The sequence below is a fragment of the Diabrotica virgifera genome, chromosome 6 (assembly GCF_917563875.1).
Source record: "Diabrotica virgifera virgifera chromosome 6, PGI_DIABVI_V3a".
NCBI lineage: Eukaryota > Metazoa > Arthropoda > Insecta > Coleoptera > Chrysomelidae > Diabrotica > Diabrotica virgifera.
Window position 1 is genome coordinate 98,637,187 of NC_065448.1, and position 20,241 is coordinate 98,657,427.

Consider the following 20,241-nt stretch of genomic DNA (forward strand, 5'->3'; position numbering starts at 1 on the left):
ATTTTCTAGGTTCAAAAACACAAGTAAAGAATATTATTTTTTATCCCATTTTATCAGTTATTGATAAGTAATTTGGGCTTATTGCATTTTAAAACACCCTTTTCTAGTTGTTAATGCAGCACGATCGCCCGTCCTCTCATATGCGCTTCATTAACAATAAAAAAACAATGTTTTAGAACAAAACGTGCCAACAATTCTTATAGGGAGCTGATAAAAGAAGGTTTGAGCTTGAATTAAGGTACTTCGTAATTTCAAAAATTATTTTTTTACGTGTGTTTTTGAATCTTGAAAATCGTAATTTTTCGATTTTTTTCAGTTTTACATTGTTTGTAACTCGGAAACGATTGACTTTAAAGAAAAATTACAAAAGATCTTGTTTGTTCCCGATCATCCAAAAAACCTAAAAAATAATGTCTATCCGGGCCGAAAAATTTGATTTTTTTAATTTGTTTAAATTCTTTTTTAATAAATGTAGGATTGTAAATATTTTATCTTAATTTTTAAGATACCCTGTATATAATATTTCTTTAATTATTCGTATTTACAAACACGAAACGAGCGGTGGTCGGCGAGGCTCTAATGCACAGATGTGTGGGCGTATCTAATCGTTGTGTTTATTTTCGATCGTTAAAGATCAACAAGTAGCGAAGTAGCTAGCTTGACTAATTTTGAATTTTTATGTTATTGGAAGATGTCGGTAGATGCTTTGAACCAATTTTATTTGGGTTGTTTCACAGGAAAAAGGAGATTAGCCTAAGAGGGATTGTTTTATCGTAGGGGTAGTATAGTCAATCGATATTAACATCACAGCGACGCAAGACGCATAGGGATAATACTTAGACGGGTATCATATTGATTAGACGCAAATTATTCTATAAATACATTTCCCTTTTGTAAGAATAAGAACACGTAAGATTTTTGGTCGCAATTACACAAGTACTTTTACATTTCGATAATTTAATAGTAACAATAATTTAGTCATCTATTTTATTAATTAAAACTATTAAACCTCAAACGGACTTTTATTACGATCGTCTTTAAAGAAACCTACATAAATATAGCAATAACTCCGAAATTATGGCATTTAGGTATAGGAAATATAACATGAAAAATAATCAGCATTTCTTAAGGTCGTCAAAACGCAAAAAATTTACAGGGTATTTCATTTGAAATAAGAAAGTTTATTAGATTTCCAGAAAAACGGACTATTTGACAACAATGTAATTACCACTATAATATCGGCCGTATTAGAAAACCCTTACCCACCAAAATATATAAAAATATTTCCAGCGGTTTCCGAGAAATTACAGTGTTTCCATACTTTCTCGCTACCCTGTATATAAATGAAAGTAAAACAAAATATATGCAGTGCACAAAGTTGAATCAACATGAGAAACTGAAGGCAGACAACCATACCTACGAATATGCCTCCACTTTTCCCTACCTAGGCTCAATCATAAATGACAACAACAGCACCAGTCAAGAAATACAAGCACGGATTCTTAGCGGTAGTAAGTGCTTTTACGCATATAAAGACTTAAAAGTAAGCTACTGAATCTTGAGTCTAAGCTTAAAATCTACAAAACAGTAATTAGACCAGTGATCACATATGGATGTGAAACGTGGACCCTCTCAACCACTGATGAAAATCAAGTGAGAATATTTGAGCGCAAAATACTAAGGAAGATATTTGGACCAACCCACTATAACGATGGTTCGTGGAGAATTAAAATGAACCACGAGCTGGATGAACTAATGCCGAGCGCAGATAAAGTCACAAAGACTAAACTGACTTGGTCACTTAGAAAGAATGCCAGATAATCGGGCTGTAAAAATAATCCAGAGATGGAAGCCCCAAGGAAATAGAACAAGAAGAAGGCCCGGTAAACGATGGATAGACGAAGTAGAGAGAGATTTTAGAACCATGAACATTAGACAGTGGCGAAGGAAAGTATCCGATAGGGAGGGCAGAATGAAAGAACATTGTTAATCAGGCCAAGACTCACAAAGTGTTGTAGCGCCGTTAGAAGAAGAAGACGTCCTGTACAAAATTATCGATATTTTAAAGTTGTGCGACAAATACGATCCTGCCCTACATGGTGATAATGAGTTTAAAGAATCGATTAATAAGGGTGTGTTTTTAGAACTAGTTTATTACACTAAGAAAATAGATTTCACACTGTGGATTTACTTAAAAGAAGCTAAGGACTTGAAGGGATGTACTTCAAAAACTATACAAAATGAAGTATTTCTTCAGATATGTAGGAAGCAAATACTAGGTGGGATAAAACAGTCTTCATTTCTTTCATTAATGGCAGACGATACTACAGATAAAATAGGATATGGTTGAATGCTCGAGTGTATGAATTTTGGAAATAAAAGATATCGAGCCTGTCATTTATTAAATCTTGCTTAAATATACTTTCGCTCTCAGAGCATCATCAGGGGCATTTCGTCAGAAAGGAAGATATCCCGGAATGTCGTAAACATTTGCTTAAAATTAACGATAAAACTAACAAATAACACACACTGGACAAAGGACAAACATATTAAAATTTAAATGCTGCTACATTCTTCGAAGTTGGAGGTACAAATTTGATGTATGCATAAAACATCCACCCTCATACCTTTTCAGCCAAATCATGACTGTTGCCTACAACACCATAGGTACTCAAACCTTAACAACAACAACTGGCGATTAAACACACCTTTATAACAAATTTTCTCAATAATCTTTTAGAATTTTTCCGGAATGGAAATCGAAACGTCAAGTATTTTTTAGGTTACTTATGATTACAATCTAACTGTAGCTAATCTCAGAGTGAAAACTTGTGTGACATCTGATGTCAGAACAGCAGATTCCCGACAACAAGAATGCCTACACGGTACATAGTGTGCGGCACCAAAAGAAGAAAATACAGTAAATTCTAATTCATAAACGGTTACAAGAAGACGTTGAATAATCTGCGGTTGATTATGGATAAGAAACTTCGATACATGAACCTATGCTGTAAATAAAACTAAAGATTGTCTTAACTACAAGAGCAATCTGATATCATATACTAAAAATAAAGTTGGATTCTGCTAGTGAAAGAAGAGGTATATTGTACCTGTTTTTAAGAATGGCCAGAAAGATAACATTGACAATTATCGCAACATATGCATTCAATATGCAATATCAAACTTACTGATAATCTTGTGGCTAAGCAACTCTATTGTCTATGTATGGATTTAATTTCAGATTCACAGCAAAGTTTATACATGAAATCTATATTTTTTTCTATTCTCATACTTTACTAGGTATATCAATTATGATTTTAATACCTGTATCATAATGAACTTCATTATGATACAGATTTTCGTTACGATACAGATTTTCAACCAACAGAATAGCGAGATGACGTTCTGCGTGGCTGTGGCACATGCGCAATGAGTAATGTCAAGTGAAATGTCTAGGGATATTGAAAAGGCTATAGCGTGATAAGATGGTAAAATCTGCACTCGGCTGGATTCTTAGTTGGGGTTGGGCAATCGAAAGTACATAATTCAAAAACCCCCTAACCAAATTTTTAGCTCCCTATGTGACCCCAGGTGTCCCCTATCGAAAAAAATGTGTTTTTTCGAAAAACATTTTTTTGGAGCGATCTTTTGCTTTAAAAAATGTGAAAAAAATTGTGAATGTACATTATTACACCCTAAATCCCACTGATTTTTTTCAGATTTTTTGGATCAAAATTGACGCCAGAAAAAATTTTTGAAGTTTTCAAAAAAATTTTAGGTTAGGTAGGTAATTTTTGGCTAGCTCCGACAAAATTTTTTTTAGTGTATTTTTTTCCGTTCTTTTGAATGGCAGGGATAGTTTTACCATTTTCTCGCCGGAAATTACTCAAAATTCGAAAAAACCCATTTTTTTGGTTACCCCCCTCATATTTTTAGTGTTTACTGAGCGATCTTTTCTTTAAAAAATCTGAAAAAAATTATGAACATACATTGATGCCCAAAAATATACTATTTTTTTTTCAGATTTTTTGGATCAAAATTGAAAAATTTTGAATTTTTCAAAAAATTTTTAGGATATGTAGGTAATTTTTGGCGAGCGCCGACATAATTTTTTTTAGTGTATTTTTTTCCGATCTTTTGAATGGCTGGGATAGTTTTGCCATTTTCTCGCCGGAAATTGCTCAAAATTCGAAAAAACCCATTTTTTGGTTCCCCTTCACATTTTTAGTGTTTACTGACCGATCTTTCCTTTAAAAAATCTGAAAAAAATTATGAACATACATTGATGCCCAAAAATATACTGGTTTTTTTTTCAGATTTTTTGGATTAAAATGAAAAATTTTGAATTTTTCAAAAAATTTTTAGGTTATGTAGGTAATTTTTGGCTAGGACCGACATAATTTTTTTTAGTGTATATTTTTCCCTTCTTTTGAATGGCTGGGATAGTTTTGCCATTTTCTCGCCGGAAATTGCTCAAAATTCGAAACAACCCATTTTTTTGGTTCCCCCCCTCATATTTTTAGTGTTTACTGAGCGATCTGTTCTTTAAGAAATCTGAAAAAAAATTATGAACATACACTGATGGCCAAAAACATACTGTTTTTTTTATCAGATTTTTTGGATCAAAATCGAGGCTAGAAAAAATTATTGAATTTCTCAAAAAATTTTTAGGTTATGTAGGTAATTTTTGGCTACCTCCTACATAATTTTTTTTAGTGTATTTTTTTCCGTTCTTTTGAATGGCAGGGATAGTTTTGCCATTTTCTCGCCGGAAATTATTCAAAATTCAAAAAACCCATTTTTTTGGTTACCCCCCTCATATTTTTAGTGTTTACTGAGCGATCTTTTCTTTAAAAAATCTGAAAAAAATTATGAACATACATTGATGCCCAAAAATATACTATTTTTTTTCAGATTTTTTGGATCAAAATTGAAAAATTTTGAATTTTTCAAAAAAATTTTAGGTTATGTATTTAATTTTTGGCGAGCGCCGACATAATTTTTTTAGTGTATTTTTTTCCGTTCTTTTGTTCTTTTGAATGGCTGGGATAGTTTTGCCATTTTCTCGCCGGAAATTGCTCAAAATTCGAAAATACCCATTTTTTGGTTCTCCCCTCATATTTTTAGTGTTTACTGACCGATCTTTCCTTTAAAAAATCTGAAAAAAATTATGAACATACATTGATGCCCAAAAATATACTGTTTTTTTTTCAGATTTTTTGGATCAAAATTGAAAAATTTTGAATTTTTCAAAAAATTTTTAGGTTATGTAGGTAATTTTTGGCTAGGTCCGACATAATTTTTTTTAGTGTATATTTTTCCGTTCTTTTGAATGGCTGGGATAGTTTTGCCATTTTCTCGCCGGCACAGTGCGCAGCACGTGGAAAATCGAGCACGAATTGTCTTGTGCTTACCTATAGTATTATTGTATTATTATTCTATATATGTATATCATGGATTGAAAATATAAATGTGTAGATATTCACATACTTATTTATTAAGCTACATTTATGGAAATAACTTGATTACGGTGCAAACGTGTTTGCTTATTTAAAATGTAACTTTTAACGAATAATTTTATTTACTTTACACCTTTGAAAAGTAAAATTAATAAACCAAATAAAGTTGAAAATAAACGTTTGCCTATAACTGTATGGCATATTTCATGCTGTGAAAACGTTTTTAATAATTACTTATTACTTATTAATTACTTATTAATTACTTATAATTACTTATTAATAATGTCTATATATATTTAAATATTTTTAATATTGTTATATTTTTTAAAATAGGTACTCTAGCGTATCAAAAAATTAACTTTCAATTACCTTAACTTAATTAATAAATACGCAAAACGTAATATTAATATGGTAATTTCAATTGAGAAATCGGAAAACACAACTAAGACGAAGAAATATCTATGAATTGATCTATACATAATGTAATTAAGGTAGCCATGTACCTATAGTTAAGGGTTAAGGTTGTCTACTAAAAACATAGGAAAAATATCAACAAAGGGAGTTTGTCGTATTTTATGCATATTCTCTTCTCAAAATGGCTACCTTCTCTTCTCAAAAAACCTGATCACGCTATTCAAAATAACGGAAAATCGTTATTTATTGACATCAAAAATCGTTATTTATTGACATGCAATTGAGTTTATGTGTACACATAGGGGGACACAAAGAAATGGCTCTTTTCGAATTGTGAGGAAGTCCCGGAGAGAAAATGGCAAATCTAACCCAGTTATTCAAAAGAACGAAAAAAAAATACACAAATTATTTCGAAGTCTGTCAAAAATGGCTTAAATAAACGATTTTTTTGAAAAATTCAAAAAATTTCCCTGAGTAAAATTTTAATCCAAAAAATCTAAAAAAAAATCAGTATGTTTTTGGGCATAACAATGTATGTTCATAATTTTTTTCAGATTATTTTAAGAAAATATCGCTCAGTAAACACTAAAAATATGAGGGGGGAAAACCAAAAAATGGGTTTTTTCGAATTTTGAGCAATTTCCGGCGAGAAAATGGCAAAACTATCCAAGCCATTCAAAAGAAGGAAAAAAATACACTAAAAAAAATTATATCGGAGCTAGCCAAAAATTACCTACATACCCTAACAATTTTTTGAAAAATTCAATAATTTTTTCTGGCCTCAATTTTGATCCAAAAAATCTGAAAAAAAAGTATGTTTTTGGGCATCAATGTATGTTCATAATTTTTTTCAGATTTTTTAAAGAACAGATCGCTCAGTAAACACTAAAAATATGAGGGGGGGAAACCAGAAAACGGGTTTTTTCGAATTTGGAGCAATTTCCGGCGAGAAAATGGCAAAACTATCCCAGCCATTCAAAAGAACGGAAAAATATACACTAAAAAAAATTATGTCGGACCTAGCCAAAAATTACCTACAGACCCTAAAAATTTTTTGAAAAATTCAATAATTTTTTCTGGCCTCAATTTTGATCCAAAAAATCTGAAAAAAACAGTATGTTTTTGGCCATCAATGTATGTGCATAATTTTTTTTCAGATTTTTTAAAGAACAGATCGCTCAGTAAGCACTAAAAATATGAGGGGGAACCAAAAAAATGGGGTTTTTCGAATATCGAGCAATTTCCGGCGAGAAAATGGCAAAACTATCCCAGCCATTCAAAAGAACGGAAAAAAATACACTAAAAAAAATTATGTCGGACCTAGCCAAAAATTACCTACATAACCTAAAAAAATTTTTGAAAAATTCAAAATTTTTCAATTTTGATCAAAAAAATCTGAAAAAAATACCAGTATATTTTTGGGCATCAATGGATGTTCATAATTTTTTTTCAGATTTTTTAAAGGAAAGATCGGTCAGTAAACACTAAAAATATGAGGGGGGAACCAAAAAATGGGTTTTTTCGAATTTTGAGCAATTTCCGGCAAGAAAATGGCAAAACTATCCCTGCCATTCAAAAGAACGGAAAAAAATACACTAAAAAAAATTATGTCGGCGCTCGCCAAAAATTACCTACATAACCTAAAAATTTTTTGAAAAATTCAAAATTTTTCAATTTTGATCCAAAAAATCTGAAAAAAAAAATAGTATATTTTTGGGCATCAATGTATGTTCATATTTTTTTCAGATTTTTTAAAGAAAAGATCGGTCAGTAAACACTAAAAATATGAGGGGGGAACCAAAAAATGGGTTTTTTCGAATTTTGAGCAATTTCCGGCGAGAAAATGGCAAAACTATCCCAGCCATTCAAAAGAACGGAAAAAATACACTAAAAAAAATTATGTCGGCGCTCGCCAAAAATTACCTACATAACCTAAAATTTTTTGAAAAATTCAAAATTTTTCAATTTTGATCCAAAAAATCTGAAAAAAAAATATTATATTTTTGGGCATCAATGTATGTTCATATTTTTTTTTCAGATTTTTTAAAGAAAAGATCGCTCAGTAAACACTAAAAATATGAGGGGGGTAACCAAAAAAATGGGTTTTTTCGAATTTTGAGTAATTTCCGGCGAGAAAATGGCAAAACTATCCCTGCCATTCAAAATAAAGGAAAAAAATACACTAAAAAAAATTTGTCGGAGCTAGCCAAAAATTACCTACATAACCTAAAAAATTTTTGAAAACTTCAAAAATTTTTTCTGGCGTCAATTTTGATCCAAAAAATCTGAAAAAAATCAGTGGGATTTATGGTATAATAATGTACATTCACAATTTTTTTCACATTTTTTAAAGCAAAAGATCGCTCCAAAAAAATGTTTTTCGAAAAAACACATTTTTTTCGATAGGGGACACCTGGGGTCACATAGGGAGCTAAAAATTTGGTTAGGGGGTTTTTGAATTATGTACTTTCGATTTCCCAACCCCAACTAAGAATCAAGCCGAGTGCAGATTTTATCATCTTATCCCGCTATAGCCTTTAACCTCAAATTAATAATCTTAATATTCAAAATAGAATATTCAAAATTGAATTTATCAACAGATAAATTAATTTAATCATATAACTACTTAATTTGTTTGTGTTACAAAATAAATAAATAAACGCTCGTTTCGTATCGGTCATACTCGCATCATAATGACCATCATTAAATGCTCGTTGCATAATATACTAATTTATGTTTATTTGAAATATGGATTTGATATATAAATAATCCAATAGATTCTATTGTATTCTATGAAATACTCTTTACAAAGTATGGCTTTTATTACATATTATACTGCCTTGCTTATATCATCAAAACCTCTGTTAAAATACTGCTAATATGCATAAAAGCTATTATGCAAATAAGAATACATCACTATCTATCATTTAATATTAAACTATAATTTAAAAAACAGTAATATTGTTGCAAAACCCGCGTGAAAAATGAGTTTGGAGTCATTTTAATGGTCCCCTTATGTAATTTAACTGTTATAACAATGTAACACTGTATAACAATTATCTATGACATTTCAAATATTAATTACTACAATTAAAGAAATTACCGCATCGGAAAATGACGATATCGAGCAATGCGATAGATAATATTTTTGAGCGGTTGCTGTTAGTTATTAATCAAAAAAATAATAAAGTACATAGTTAATAAACTCAACGGTATTAATTTTACTGCAAATAGAATGTAATTAAACAATAATTACGTAATATTTCTTTTAACTAGAGAAGATGTGTCTATTAAGACGGCGAATTTTGTTTGCCTCTTATATGTGGTTTAGGATGTTTATATTATTTATAGTTCTTGATATCGGGCATAAAACAGTTTGTTCAGGACAGTTTTTTTGTGTATAAGCCTGTTTTTTCTTTTATTTATTCATTATAGCCATTCCAGAATTATGGAACCCTGTACCAGCCTGAACGGGTCTATGGTATTGGTGCATGTCTTTGGGAATCACTTGAAAATCTTCCGAAATATATCTGTTTATACAGAACCTGCAGCTGTCTTCATGAAACAGCCGAATTGTATGCAGGTTTCGCTTGACTGGAGCATGTCCAGTAAGAAAGCATGTTGTGTCTCCGCTTCATGAGCTGATTCCTGCTTGCTGCTCTTCCGCCTTACCTCAGTTGTCTTAAGGTCCTCGCTAAGTTGTCCTGATCAGCACGTAACACGACGATCGTCAATTTAATATCTTCGTGTATTTATTAACCCTTAGTCTCCCGACGGTACTTTTAAGTACCATTAAATTCGGGTACCCTTATATTCCAAGTGTTGAAGTAAATTTTTTTAAGAATGGTCTGTTAAATATCATCTATTAGTTATCAGCTGATGTTTAATACTTTAAGTGGCATTCAAACGATTTTGTGTTAAATACACAATAAGATCTATAGGTACTTTAAAGGATAGTTGAAAAAAAAAACTAGCTTTTAGCTTATTTTAAAAAGTTATGACCGAAAAAATAGAGCTGACTTAAAAGTACCGACGGAAAGTAACTGTCAAAAAAAAATTAAAGCACTCGTGGGAGTGCCGACAGAAGTGAAAACTTAAGTAAACTATTATTATCTTAATTTTGATTAATTTTAAGCAGAGTCAAATCACTTACCTGTAAGTCACAAGGCCCCAATTTTCCATAGCACCAGCGCAGAAGTCCGCAATAGCGATCAAATCAATCTTAGGTAGTGGATAAGCTATATTAAAATACTCTTTGTAATAAGGCAATACTTTTGTGGCTACTTCAAGAGCGAACAGTCCTTGTTCTTTTTTTCCTTTTGGAGTATACACCCTAACGAGTACACCGTCACTCGACTTGTCCTCAACATAATCGTATTCTCCGATAACAGCTGCTACTAAGTACGTTGACATAATGGGGGTTTTTTCAAAGTCATATCTGAAAATTGAATAATAGGTAAATAACTTCGTTAAATAAATACGATTTATATGTCAATTAAATATTCATGCACAAACCCTTTTTTCAGTGCGTCATTACATGGTGCGAACAAGTCGCGAATCATTACATGATTTTTTAGTCAAATCTGAAAGTTGTCAGAATATTTATGTTTATATAAATATCAATATTTATATAAATATTTGCCAGAATATTAATATTTAAAATATTTTTTCTACAAACGTGTTAAAAATGCAACTTTTAGCACTCCATAGGAGCGTTAAAAATGTTATTTTAAAGCACTAGTGCTTTAAAATTTTCAAGGCACTGCAGTTAAAATTGAAATGTCAAATTTTGAAAACAAACGTCAAAATATTTTTTATATTTCATTTATTAACATTAATATTAACAGTACAACTTGCGCAATTTGAAAAAGGTTTTTTAAAATTTAATTTAAACTGCATTTTTAACACGTTTGTAGAAAAAAACTATTAAAATTTGTTAGAATATACAACAATAAAAGTAGATGTTATTCTATAGTTGTTATGATTTACGTATTGACAGTATAGGCAGTTTTGATGTAATGTCAAGAAAAATATAAAAATGGAATGTCAGTCAAGTTCAAGTAAAAGTTTTTGTAGGTATTGTCCTGTAATTGAAAATGAATAAATTATAATTGTTGATATAATAGACGTTTGTAGAAAAAATATTGTATGATATACGTGTTAAAATTACATTTTTAAGGCACTCATGTGAATTGCAGAATTCGCTTCGCTCATTCTGCAAACCTTCACATGCGTGCCTTAAAACTGTATTTTTAACACTTATATCATAAATAACTATTAAGGAAAAAATATATAAATATAGAATACAATTATTTCACTATTTATATTTACGTCGTTGACAAATTTCTAACCTAGAATTGCAAGTGCCATTTTATCCGTTAACACTGAAATTACTGTCACGATAGATTACTTTTGTTTCATATTATATTTATTCGCATCATGGATTGGTTATCTATTTGAGTATTCTAATTATCAACCAATTATACATCTATGTACAAGTATACTGCCGTCCTCAAATAAAACGCGGTATGTGCAGCCAACTTAAATCCGAGAAATCGGCTCTCAAAGTTATTTCTCAGGACTTCATATCGCTGGTACCTATGATTTATGTGATTCCTAATACATTTCCAGTGAAAATAATAACTCTTTGATAAGTGTTGGCGATACAATTTTTTTATATGCGTGTCCGCGAAGATTATATCTCCCAAAATATTTATTTATTTATATACGGTTACAACCATTTACAAAAAAAAACAATACGTTAAAATATAAATTACATACAATAAAGAAAACAAAAAATACAAATTATCAATATAAGTAAGTTACTAAAACAAATTACAACAATCATACCTAAGAACATTAATTAGTGTGGTCGGCGGACAAAAGCAGACAAGTCACTTTTGAGTTTATTATTATTATTATTTTTACAGAACAATAAGTCTTAGTCAATGTTTACTAAAACCTGACTCAGGAACTTGCTATAAGTTTGGAAAAGGTCAATGTTAAGGTGCAGGTTTGCTAGTCTGGCAGTTCTAGAGAGGAAGTTGTTAAGACCATAGTTAGTACGGTGGATTGGGTAATGGAAACTAACTGTAGCCCTGGTTGTTCTTAGTGGGACATGAATATTAATTTTTTGAAGAAGCTCTGGAGTTCCACTTTTTCCATGTAGGATGTTGTAGAAAGTGATGAGATCCCTTCTCTTATGACGAGCAGTGATAGGTGCCATATTTAGGAGATTAAGAATATCTGCATCACTGTAATTGCCCAAGATACCAAGTCTATACGCAATTTGCTTTAAAAATTTATGTTCAACTAACTGAAGAGCATTAGTATGTACTCCATAAAAAGGAGACCATACACAGGAGGCATACTCAAGATGGGGACGGACCAAGGCACAGAAGAGGGTTTTTAAAGCTGTAATATTTGTGAAGTCCTGGGTGTATCTTCTAATAAAACCAAGCATCTGGAAAGCCTTATTAACAACATTCTCCAGATGATGAGAAAGCTGTAAGTTTGTATCAAGGGTGACCCCCAAGTCCTTAAAAAGGGAAGTTCTTTCGATACTATAGTGACCAATATTGTAGTCAAAGACAATAGCATTTCTGGAACGGGAAAAAGTCATAGTTTTACATTTAGTTGGATTAAGTTCCATGCCATTTCTTTTACACCACTCTAGCAAGTTATTTAAATCGTACTGTAGTTTTTCACAATCCTGTGGGGATTTAATCACACAGATTAATTTTAGATCATCAGCAAAGAGCAAAAATAAACTGATTGCGAAGCATTCATTTATGTCGTTTATGAAAATATTAAACAAGAGTGGCCCAAGGTGAAAGCCTTGAGGCACTCCTGATGGAACTTGGATAATTTTAGAAAGAAAAGTGCCATTTTAACAATCAGTCTACGATCAGATAAGTAGCTTTGGAACCATGACAATAAAGGCTCATCAATCCCAATCAGTTTTAACTTATGCAACAAAATATTGTGTGGCACCCTGTCGAATGCCTTGGAGAAGTCAGTGTATATCGTATCCACTTGATACCCCTTCTCCAAGGCGTCTAGCAAGAAGTCCACCTGACTAAGAAGATTTAATTCTGTAGATTTTCGTGGTCTAAACCCAAACTGTTGTTGGACTAGTAGAGGTTCAAACAGAGTGGTTAGAATGTCACATAACAGACTTTCAAATACCTTGGGGATTGCACTAATTATACTGATGGGACGATAGTTTGTTACACAGGTTTTGTCACCGGATTTAAAGATGGGCTTTAGAAAGCTCTCTTTACAGTATTCAGGGAAGATTCCAGTTTGGAGGGAGAGCTTGAAAATGTGGTGCAGAGGTCTTGAAAGAATAAAGGAGCATTTTTTTAAGAATAAGGTAGGTAGCCCATCTGGTCCAGGCCCTTTGTTAACATCCAAAGAAGAGAGTTTACTAGATATATCTGATATTTTAATATCAAGGTGTGGAATATGGTTATTGGATGTGGATATTTCATGAGTGGGAATATTAACATTATGATGTGAGTATACTGTCGAAAAATAATCAGCAAACATGTTCGATATTTCCTCCCCAGAACAACTAGTCTTATCCAAATATTTAAGTGTATTTGGAAAAGAACTGCTTTTCCTTTTATTGTTAACAAATGACCAAAATTTTATGTTAAAGCTAATAGCTGTTTCAGTACAGTGCACATATTGAGCATAGCATTCCTGCGTCAAATTTTTGCATCTTTGTCTCGACCTAGAAAACTCCCGATAGTCATCCGCTGACTGTTTTTGTTTATACCTTTTGTGCAATTTTTTCTTTTGAATAATACAATTTTTTAGTTCAACTGAGAACCATACCGGGAATTTTCTGGCCGAAAATTTCTTTAAAGGAACAAATATGTCCACTGCAATAAAGATAATTTCATAAAAAATGTTTTAACATTGTTTCAAGAGGCTTACCTAAAAGTAAAAAGTCCCAGTTAAATTGATTCAGAAACATTATAATATCTTGAAAATTTGCAGAGTTAAAATCTCTATAGAATCCATCAAACTCAAGACCATCTTCACCCTCTACAACACCAATATTTAACTTAATACGTAGTGGTGGGTGAACAACTGGAGGAACCAAAAAATAGCCTGCTTGTTTGACCTCGATAGAGGAATCCTGTGTCATTACCAGATCCAGAAGGCTGTTGTGTGAGGTTAAGTGTGAGTTAAGTTGGAATAAGTTGTGGAAATTACATGTGTTTGACATAACTTGTACACATGACACTTCTTGAGGACGTGCACCAATTGTAGTTACTGTCGAACTAAGGCTGCCAGTTTGCCATATACCATTTGGCAAGTTGAAATCACCCATAATATGCAGGTTAGAATAAGGCATTTGAAGAGCGAGTGAATCTAATGTTTCAGAAAAAGTGATGTATGAATGTGCTGATGAATTTGGAGGAATATACACTGCTCCCAAGATAATATTCGATTTAACAGATCCAACTGTGACAAAGACATGTTCAATACTATCAGGAACTAGGAGATGTTTACTAGGTATTGATTTGCGTACAGCAATTAAGACACTCCTCCTCGCTTAAAGGCACTAGTGTTAGTAGAACGATCCTGGCGATATATGTTAAAATCCGCGAAGCCAAGTTCTGCGTCAAATATGCCACTGTGCAACCATGTTTCTGTCAATACAATTATGTCATATTGACAAGCTGGCGAGTTATTTTGAAGTACATTCAATTTAGTTCGTAAGCCTTGGGTGTTCTTCCACAAAAAGCTTTTTGTGGAATTTGGGCTGCTTAGTCTTTTTGGAAAATTTTGGTAATAAATATTGCGTTCGTTTGAATTGACACTGACTAAAAGTTTTTTGGAACAATTTTTGGAATATTGTTTACATATCTTATGATTAAGTTATCCTCACCTTGATCTTGGCGTAGTTTAAGTTTTGCTTTGAGATCTTTATATTGTTTTACCTGCATAGGAGTTTGGTCCACGTTAACGAAAATCTTCTTGTCATTATTTATATTCTTTTTATTCTTAATAACAGCTAGTACATCATGGGTATTCGATAAGATTACTTTCAATGGCCGCTTTTCATTTCTATTATTTTTCTTTCCCATTCTGATTGCCTTTATAATCGGAATTTCTTCATCTGAAACTTGCTTGAAAATTTCTTGGACAGAGTGGATATCATCAACCGCATTGCTGTTCTCAGGTAAATTGAAAATCATATTTTTCGATCTAATTTGCCGCTCGTTCAATTCACTAATTATTTCGTCAGTATTTAAGTTTTGAGTCTGCATAAACTCATTACGAAGCTCATTAAATTGTAATTGTAGATCACTCACTTTTTTAATAAGCTTTGGAACAAATAACAACCCTTCCTGACAATCGTTGCAAAAAAATTTCAAAGAACGCTGCTTTTTTAGCTCCATTACTTTGAACTCTGTTGGAGAAAGGTCACTAATTTACGATGAATAAACCTGCTAAAGCTATCACAACTTATTGAATTTTTTTCATCACAATCCATTAAATCACATTTATAACAATTATTCATGTTTGGAAATAAATATCAGACTGGTTCTTGATTATCTTGTTGGCTTTTTGTAATACTCCTTAATGACTATTAAATTATTTTTATTGAAAACTAGACGAATTATTAAAATTTTTGAGAATATGCTAAGAAATTTTAATTACTACAATACATCATTGAATAGGCTGCTTTTTGAGCTTCATGAGGATACCAAATAACACAATAAATTATGCTTAAAAAACACATAAAAGTCACTTTTCAGAGAAACAAACAATAACGATGTGTTCAGTTTGAAGTCAAAAACTCAACATGTGTTGTATTTATAACGAAATTGTTGTATTTATATATGTATTTATAACGAAAAGATATAGTTCATAATAGATGCCGACGAAAACAATTATTTCTGAGAATTTTTTAGTAATTACAATTTTCGTGGACCCACAAACAGAAATGATGTTTTTTGCTGCTACTCCTCAAAAAATAAATTTTTTCATTAACACTTTATTAGGGATTATAATTTTCACAATCATATAATCGAACATAATATTTTTCGCAGCGTTCATTCAAAGTTCTACTCTTTACGGCATTTTTCGGAGTTATACTTTTCGGAGGCGGCGGATATGTTTTGACAACTTTTTAACGCAAAACATGTTCTAATGATAGTTAAACATTATTTAAAAATATATTCTTAAAAAAATCATGTTTTTATCAAAGCTGTAAATAAAAAGTCATATACCGCGTTTTAATTGGGCAGCGGACGTATTACTGGATCAGAAATAGTGCCGTATCTGCATTTTATTTACAAATAGGATTTTTTATAAGGAAGAATAGTTACCAAAAAAGAAAAATAAATAGCTTATATTTATTTATTATATACGCAAAATACCTACATCTCATAAATGTTCAAAATACGAGGTCGCAACACGAGTCTCGATAAAGCGCGGTAAATACGATGTGCTCAATTAAAACGCGGCAAGTACATGATACTCGCTAGCACATCCCGCTTTTTAGTTGAGTACTCTGTAGATACCGCATTTTAATTAAGCAACTATTGAAATTTATCACATACGGCATAATCCAATTTGTTTATTTTGTTAGTAAATAAAATGATACGGCTTTCAGACATTGCAGAAGCATAAATAAGGTCACAAGGAAACCACATATAGCAAAAACTCGATTTTCAATTTTTTTGCAGATACCGCGCTTTAATTAAGGACGGCAGTATAAGTCGCTTTAATATGAAAATACACTTCAACGAATATTTTCATACATAATTTTCGAAGTTCTATGTCGGACGTACGTTTTTTTCATAGACTTATATATTATCATAGACAGAGTGTCATTCAGAGCGAAGTGACGACACCATCTTTTTTATTTGGATCAGTGCTGTTTCACTCTTAAGCATAGTAAAGTTGCGACAGTAGTCCTCCCCTTCCGTGCCTATACTCACACTTAACGTCATCTTAGGTTTCTCGATACAATATGCTAGAAAGAGATACCGCAAAACAGTCCAGAGATCTTGTCGTCACGAAGCGCGGAGGGTAGGCTCACTCTATGTTAAAATATACCTCTATGGTTTTTTTCTGTTATCTCGAGCTTAATGCGTTAGAGCAAATTCCACAAACTATGACGCACTGAAAAAAGGGTTTGGGATCCACTGTACCCATAATCAATAGTGAGCGCGACTGCAACTTATTGATGTTGAAAAAATGATTCAGTTTAGTTTTCTCGTAGGATGATAAACAGGTTATCTACTGTTGTTGGCAAAAAGACAATTAGAAGGCAATTAAAGATGTTTATCCATCTAACAACCCTGCGAATAAAATGTAAAAATATTGGGCCTTTAATTTACCACAATATCAAAAAAAAAAATTGGCGCATCAGGGAGTAATTCATAATTCATATCATAGCCTAATTCATAGATTTTTGCCATGGCCATGGATATTGCACATGTGTGCACCCTTGCATTGTCCTGATGGAAAAGAACTGCTCTTGGCCAAATGCGGTCTTTTTTTAATTCCTCATTGAATCGACCAAATAAGTTAGTATAACATTCGCCATTGATTATTTTCCCTTTTTGAAGGTAGTCAATATGGATTATACCATACCGCGTGCATGGAAAAAACGGTCGACATGACTTTATTGGCTGCCAAACCCACCTTTTCTTTCTTCGGCAACGATTCACCCCGAGAGACCCACTTGGTAGGGGAGCCCAAGCGGGGATTTTTGCAGTTACTCGAGCGCGTCAGATTATCACATACATTACCTTGTACCCTGCAAATGTACCCCTACCATATTTTGGATCTTAATACAGGGGAGTTCGTTAAGGGGGGCACAAAAAAATTTCTATCCTTAAAAAAACTCAAAATCGTCAGATTAAGATAAGATAAGTTACATGTAGAAAAGTGTATATTTCAAAAATCTGACCGTTTGAGCGGGGCAGGAAATGGGGGAGTCTAAAAGTTTCACACGAAAAAAAAAAACGAATATTTCGAGAAATAAACGTCAGATCAAAAAACTAAAAAATACGTGTTTAATATTTTTCAAAAATCTATCGAATGATTCTAAATACGACCCCCCACGAAGAGGGGTGGCGGTAAATTTAAAATTTTAAATAGGAACACAGCAATATTTTGCGAAATGAACATCAGATAGAAAAACTGCGAAATACACGTATTTAATATTTTTTGAAAAAATTATCGAATGCCACCAAACACGACCCCCACGGACTTGGGGTGGGGGTTACTGTAAAATCTTAAATAGGAGCCCCCATTTTTTATTGCACATTTGGATTCCTTACGTAAAAATAAGACACTTTTATTCGAGCCATTTTTTCCAATTATGGATATATAGAGCTATAATCGGAAAAAACGATTGTTGGAAATGGATAATTAAATTAAAAAATAGTAAGTCCCCACTTGAATGGAAAACTTTACAAACTTTTTTTGGTTTTAGGACCTAATCTTCACAACCCACTAGGTCCCCATAACGCTCGAATAACTGCAAATTTAGCATACTTTCCTCCCCTACTTCTGTTTTAACTGCCGTTGTGCTGTAATAAGAGAGAGAAAGATTTTCATCAAGTATCAGAAGATGAATTAATAATAAATAATGTCCAATATTGAACTGGGTCAAGATTGTGTAATATCGACTAACATTTGCATTCATTGTTTATTTAAATATTAAGTGTACGAATCCTTGAGCCACGGGTGCAGAAGAAGCAGCCCGTGCTTTGTAACAATAACACACTTTGATTATTGAAAACAATATATTAAAAGATCAGAATAAACTTGGTGTTCGTCGAATAAATATGTTTCATTCTCCCTTAGCTACTTAACATTGAAAAGAACCTGAACTATGACCACCCTTAGCTCACAGGGTGGCCATCTCATATATCAAGTTATATGAGATGGCGATCCTGGCAGGGATGACAATATAACTGGTATATATTGTCACCCTGTGAGCTAAGGGTGGTCATAGTTCAGGTTCTTTTCAATGTTAAGTAGCTAAGGGAGAATGAAACATCTTTATTCGACGAACACCAAGTTTATTCTGATCTTTTAATGATATTCTTTTCAATAATCAAAGTGTGTTATTGTTACAAAGCACGGGCTGCTTCTTCAGCACCCGTGGCTCAAGGATTCGTACACTTAATATTTAAATAAACAATGAATGCAAATGTTAGTCGATATTACCCAAACTTGACCCAGTTCAATATTGGACATTATTTAATATTAATTCATCTTCTGATACTTATAAAAATCTATCTTATTACAGCACACGTTTAATCTTGGGTGTGTTGTAGTGTATTGTAACAAAATAATTAATGAACGACCCTCGTATAACAGATCCGATCTCCACATACACATTCCACGTTGATCTTTCTAGATAAGACGCGATGTAGCGGGACGGAAGACGAGAAATTCTCCGAATGTCTGGGCGATAACTAGAGATGAGCGTCGACGTTCCAGAAATATCGGCTAGGTATATAAGGCATAATTTTTGTAAATAGAGTTAGTGTATAATATAAATTCGTCTGTACAGTTATATAAATAAAGTCGTATATAAATACGAACCGAGAGTATTATTTTAACAGTAATAACCGTAATCACGCTACAGTTTGGTGTCGGTATTCGGTAAAACTTAGTACAGTAAACTTAGTGCGATATAAATAAGTGAATTCGGAAAGACTTTAAAAGACTTTTGGACTTTATTCGTCGGGAATAGTTAAAGTGCGTTGATTTTTCGGTATTCGGAAAGACTTTTAAAAGACAATTTTAAAAGTACGTGCGTGCCGACCAAAGATGCTGCTACAAGAACTTTCCGTAAAACAGCTCCGTGAGCAGCTAGAGGAACGGGATGAAGACAGCAGTGGGTGCAAGATAGTCCTAAAAGCACGACTCAAGGATGTCCTCACGAAGAACGGAGATGACCCAGAGACGTTCCACTTCCAGTCAGCAGAACAAGTAATCTTATCGAAATTAAAAACTGTTTCTGAAACGATCGATGAAACTTATAGAAAGAACAATGAGAAACTTGAAGAAGTTTGTAAACAGAACAACGAAAAACTTGAAGAAGTTAGTAGACAGAACAACGAGAAATTCGAAAGTGTTTCTCAAAACATCGATGAAACTTCTAGAACGAACAACGAGAAACTTGAAGAAGTTTGTAGACAGAGCAACGAGAAATTTGAAAGTGTTTCTAAAGTAATTAAAGAAGTTTCCAGACAGAACAACGAGAAATTTGAAGAAGTTTCTACAACATTCGATAAGATACAGAAAAGTGTAGACGACAATAAAGAAATGTTAGAAGAGAAGATCAAACAACTAGAGACTATGGTAACCAATACGA

General features: G+C 32.5%; 1 protein-coding gene across 1 annotated transcript in view; it reads right to left on the reverse strand.

Moving 5' to 3' along the window:
* LOC126885884 (puromycin-sensitive aminopeptidase) overlaps window positions 1-20,241 on the reverse strand; it is a 191,242-nt gene that overhangs the window by 76,303 nt on the left and 94,698 nt on the right. Inside the window, exon 4 of the mRNA XM_050652678.1 lies at window positions 10,027-10,311. Coding sequence (XP_050508635.1) covers window positions 10,027-10,311 — 285 coding nt within the window. The remainder of the gene's footprint in view (window positions 1-10,026; window positions 10,312-20,241) is intronic.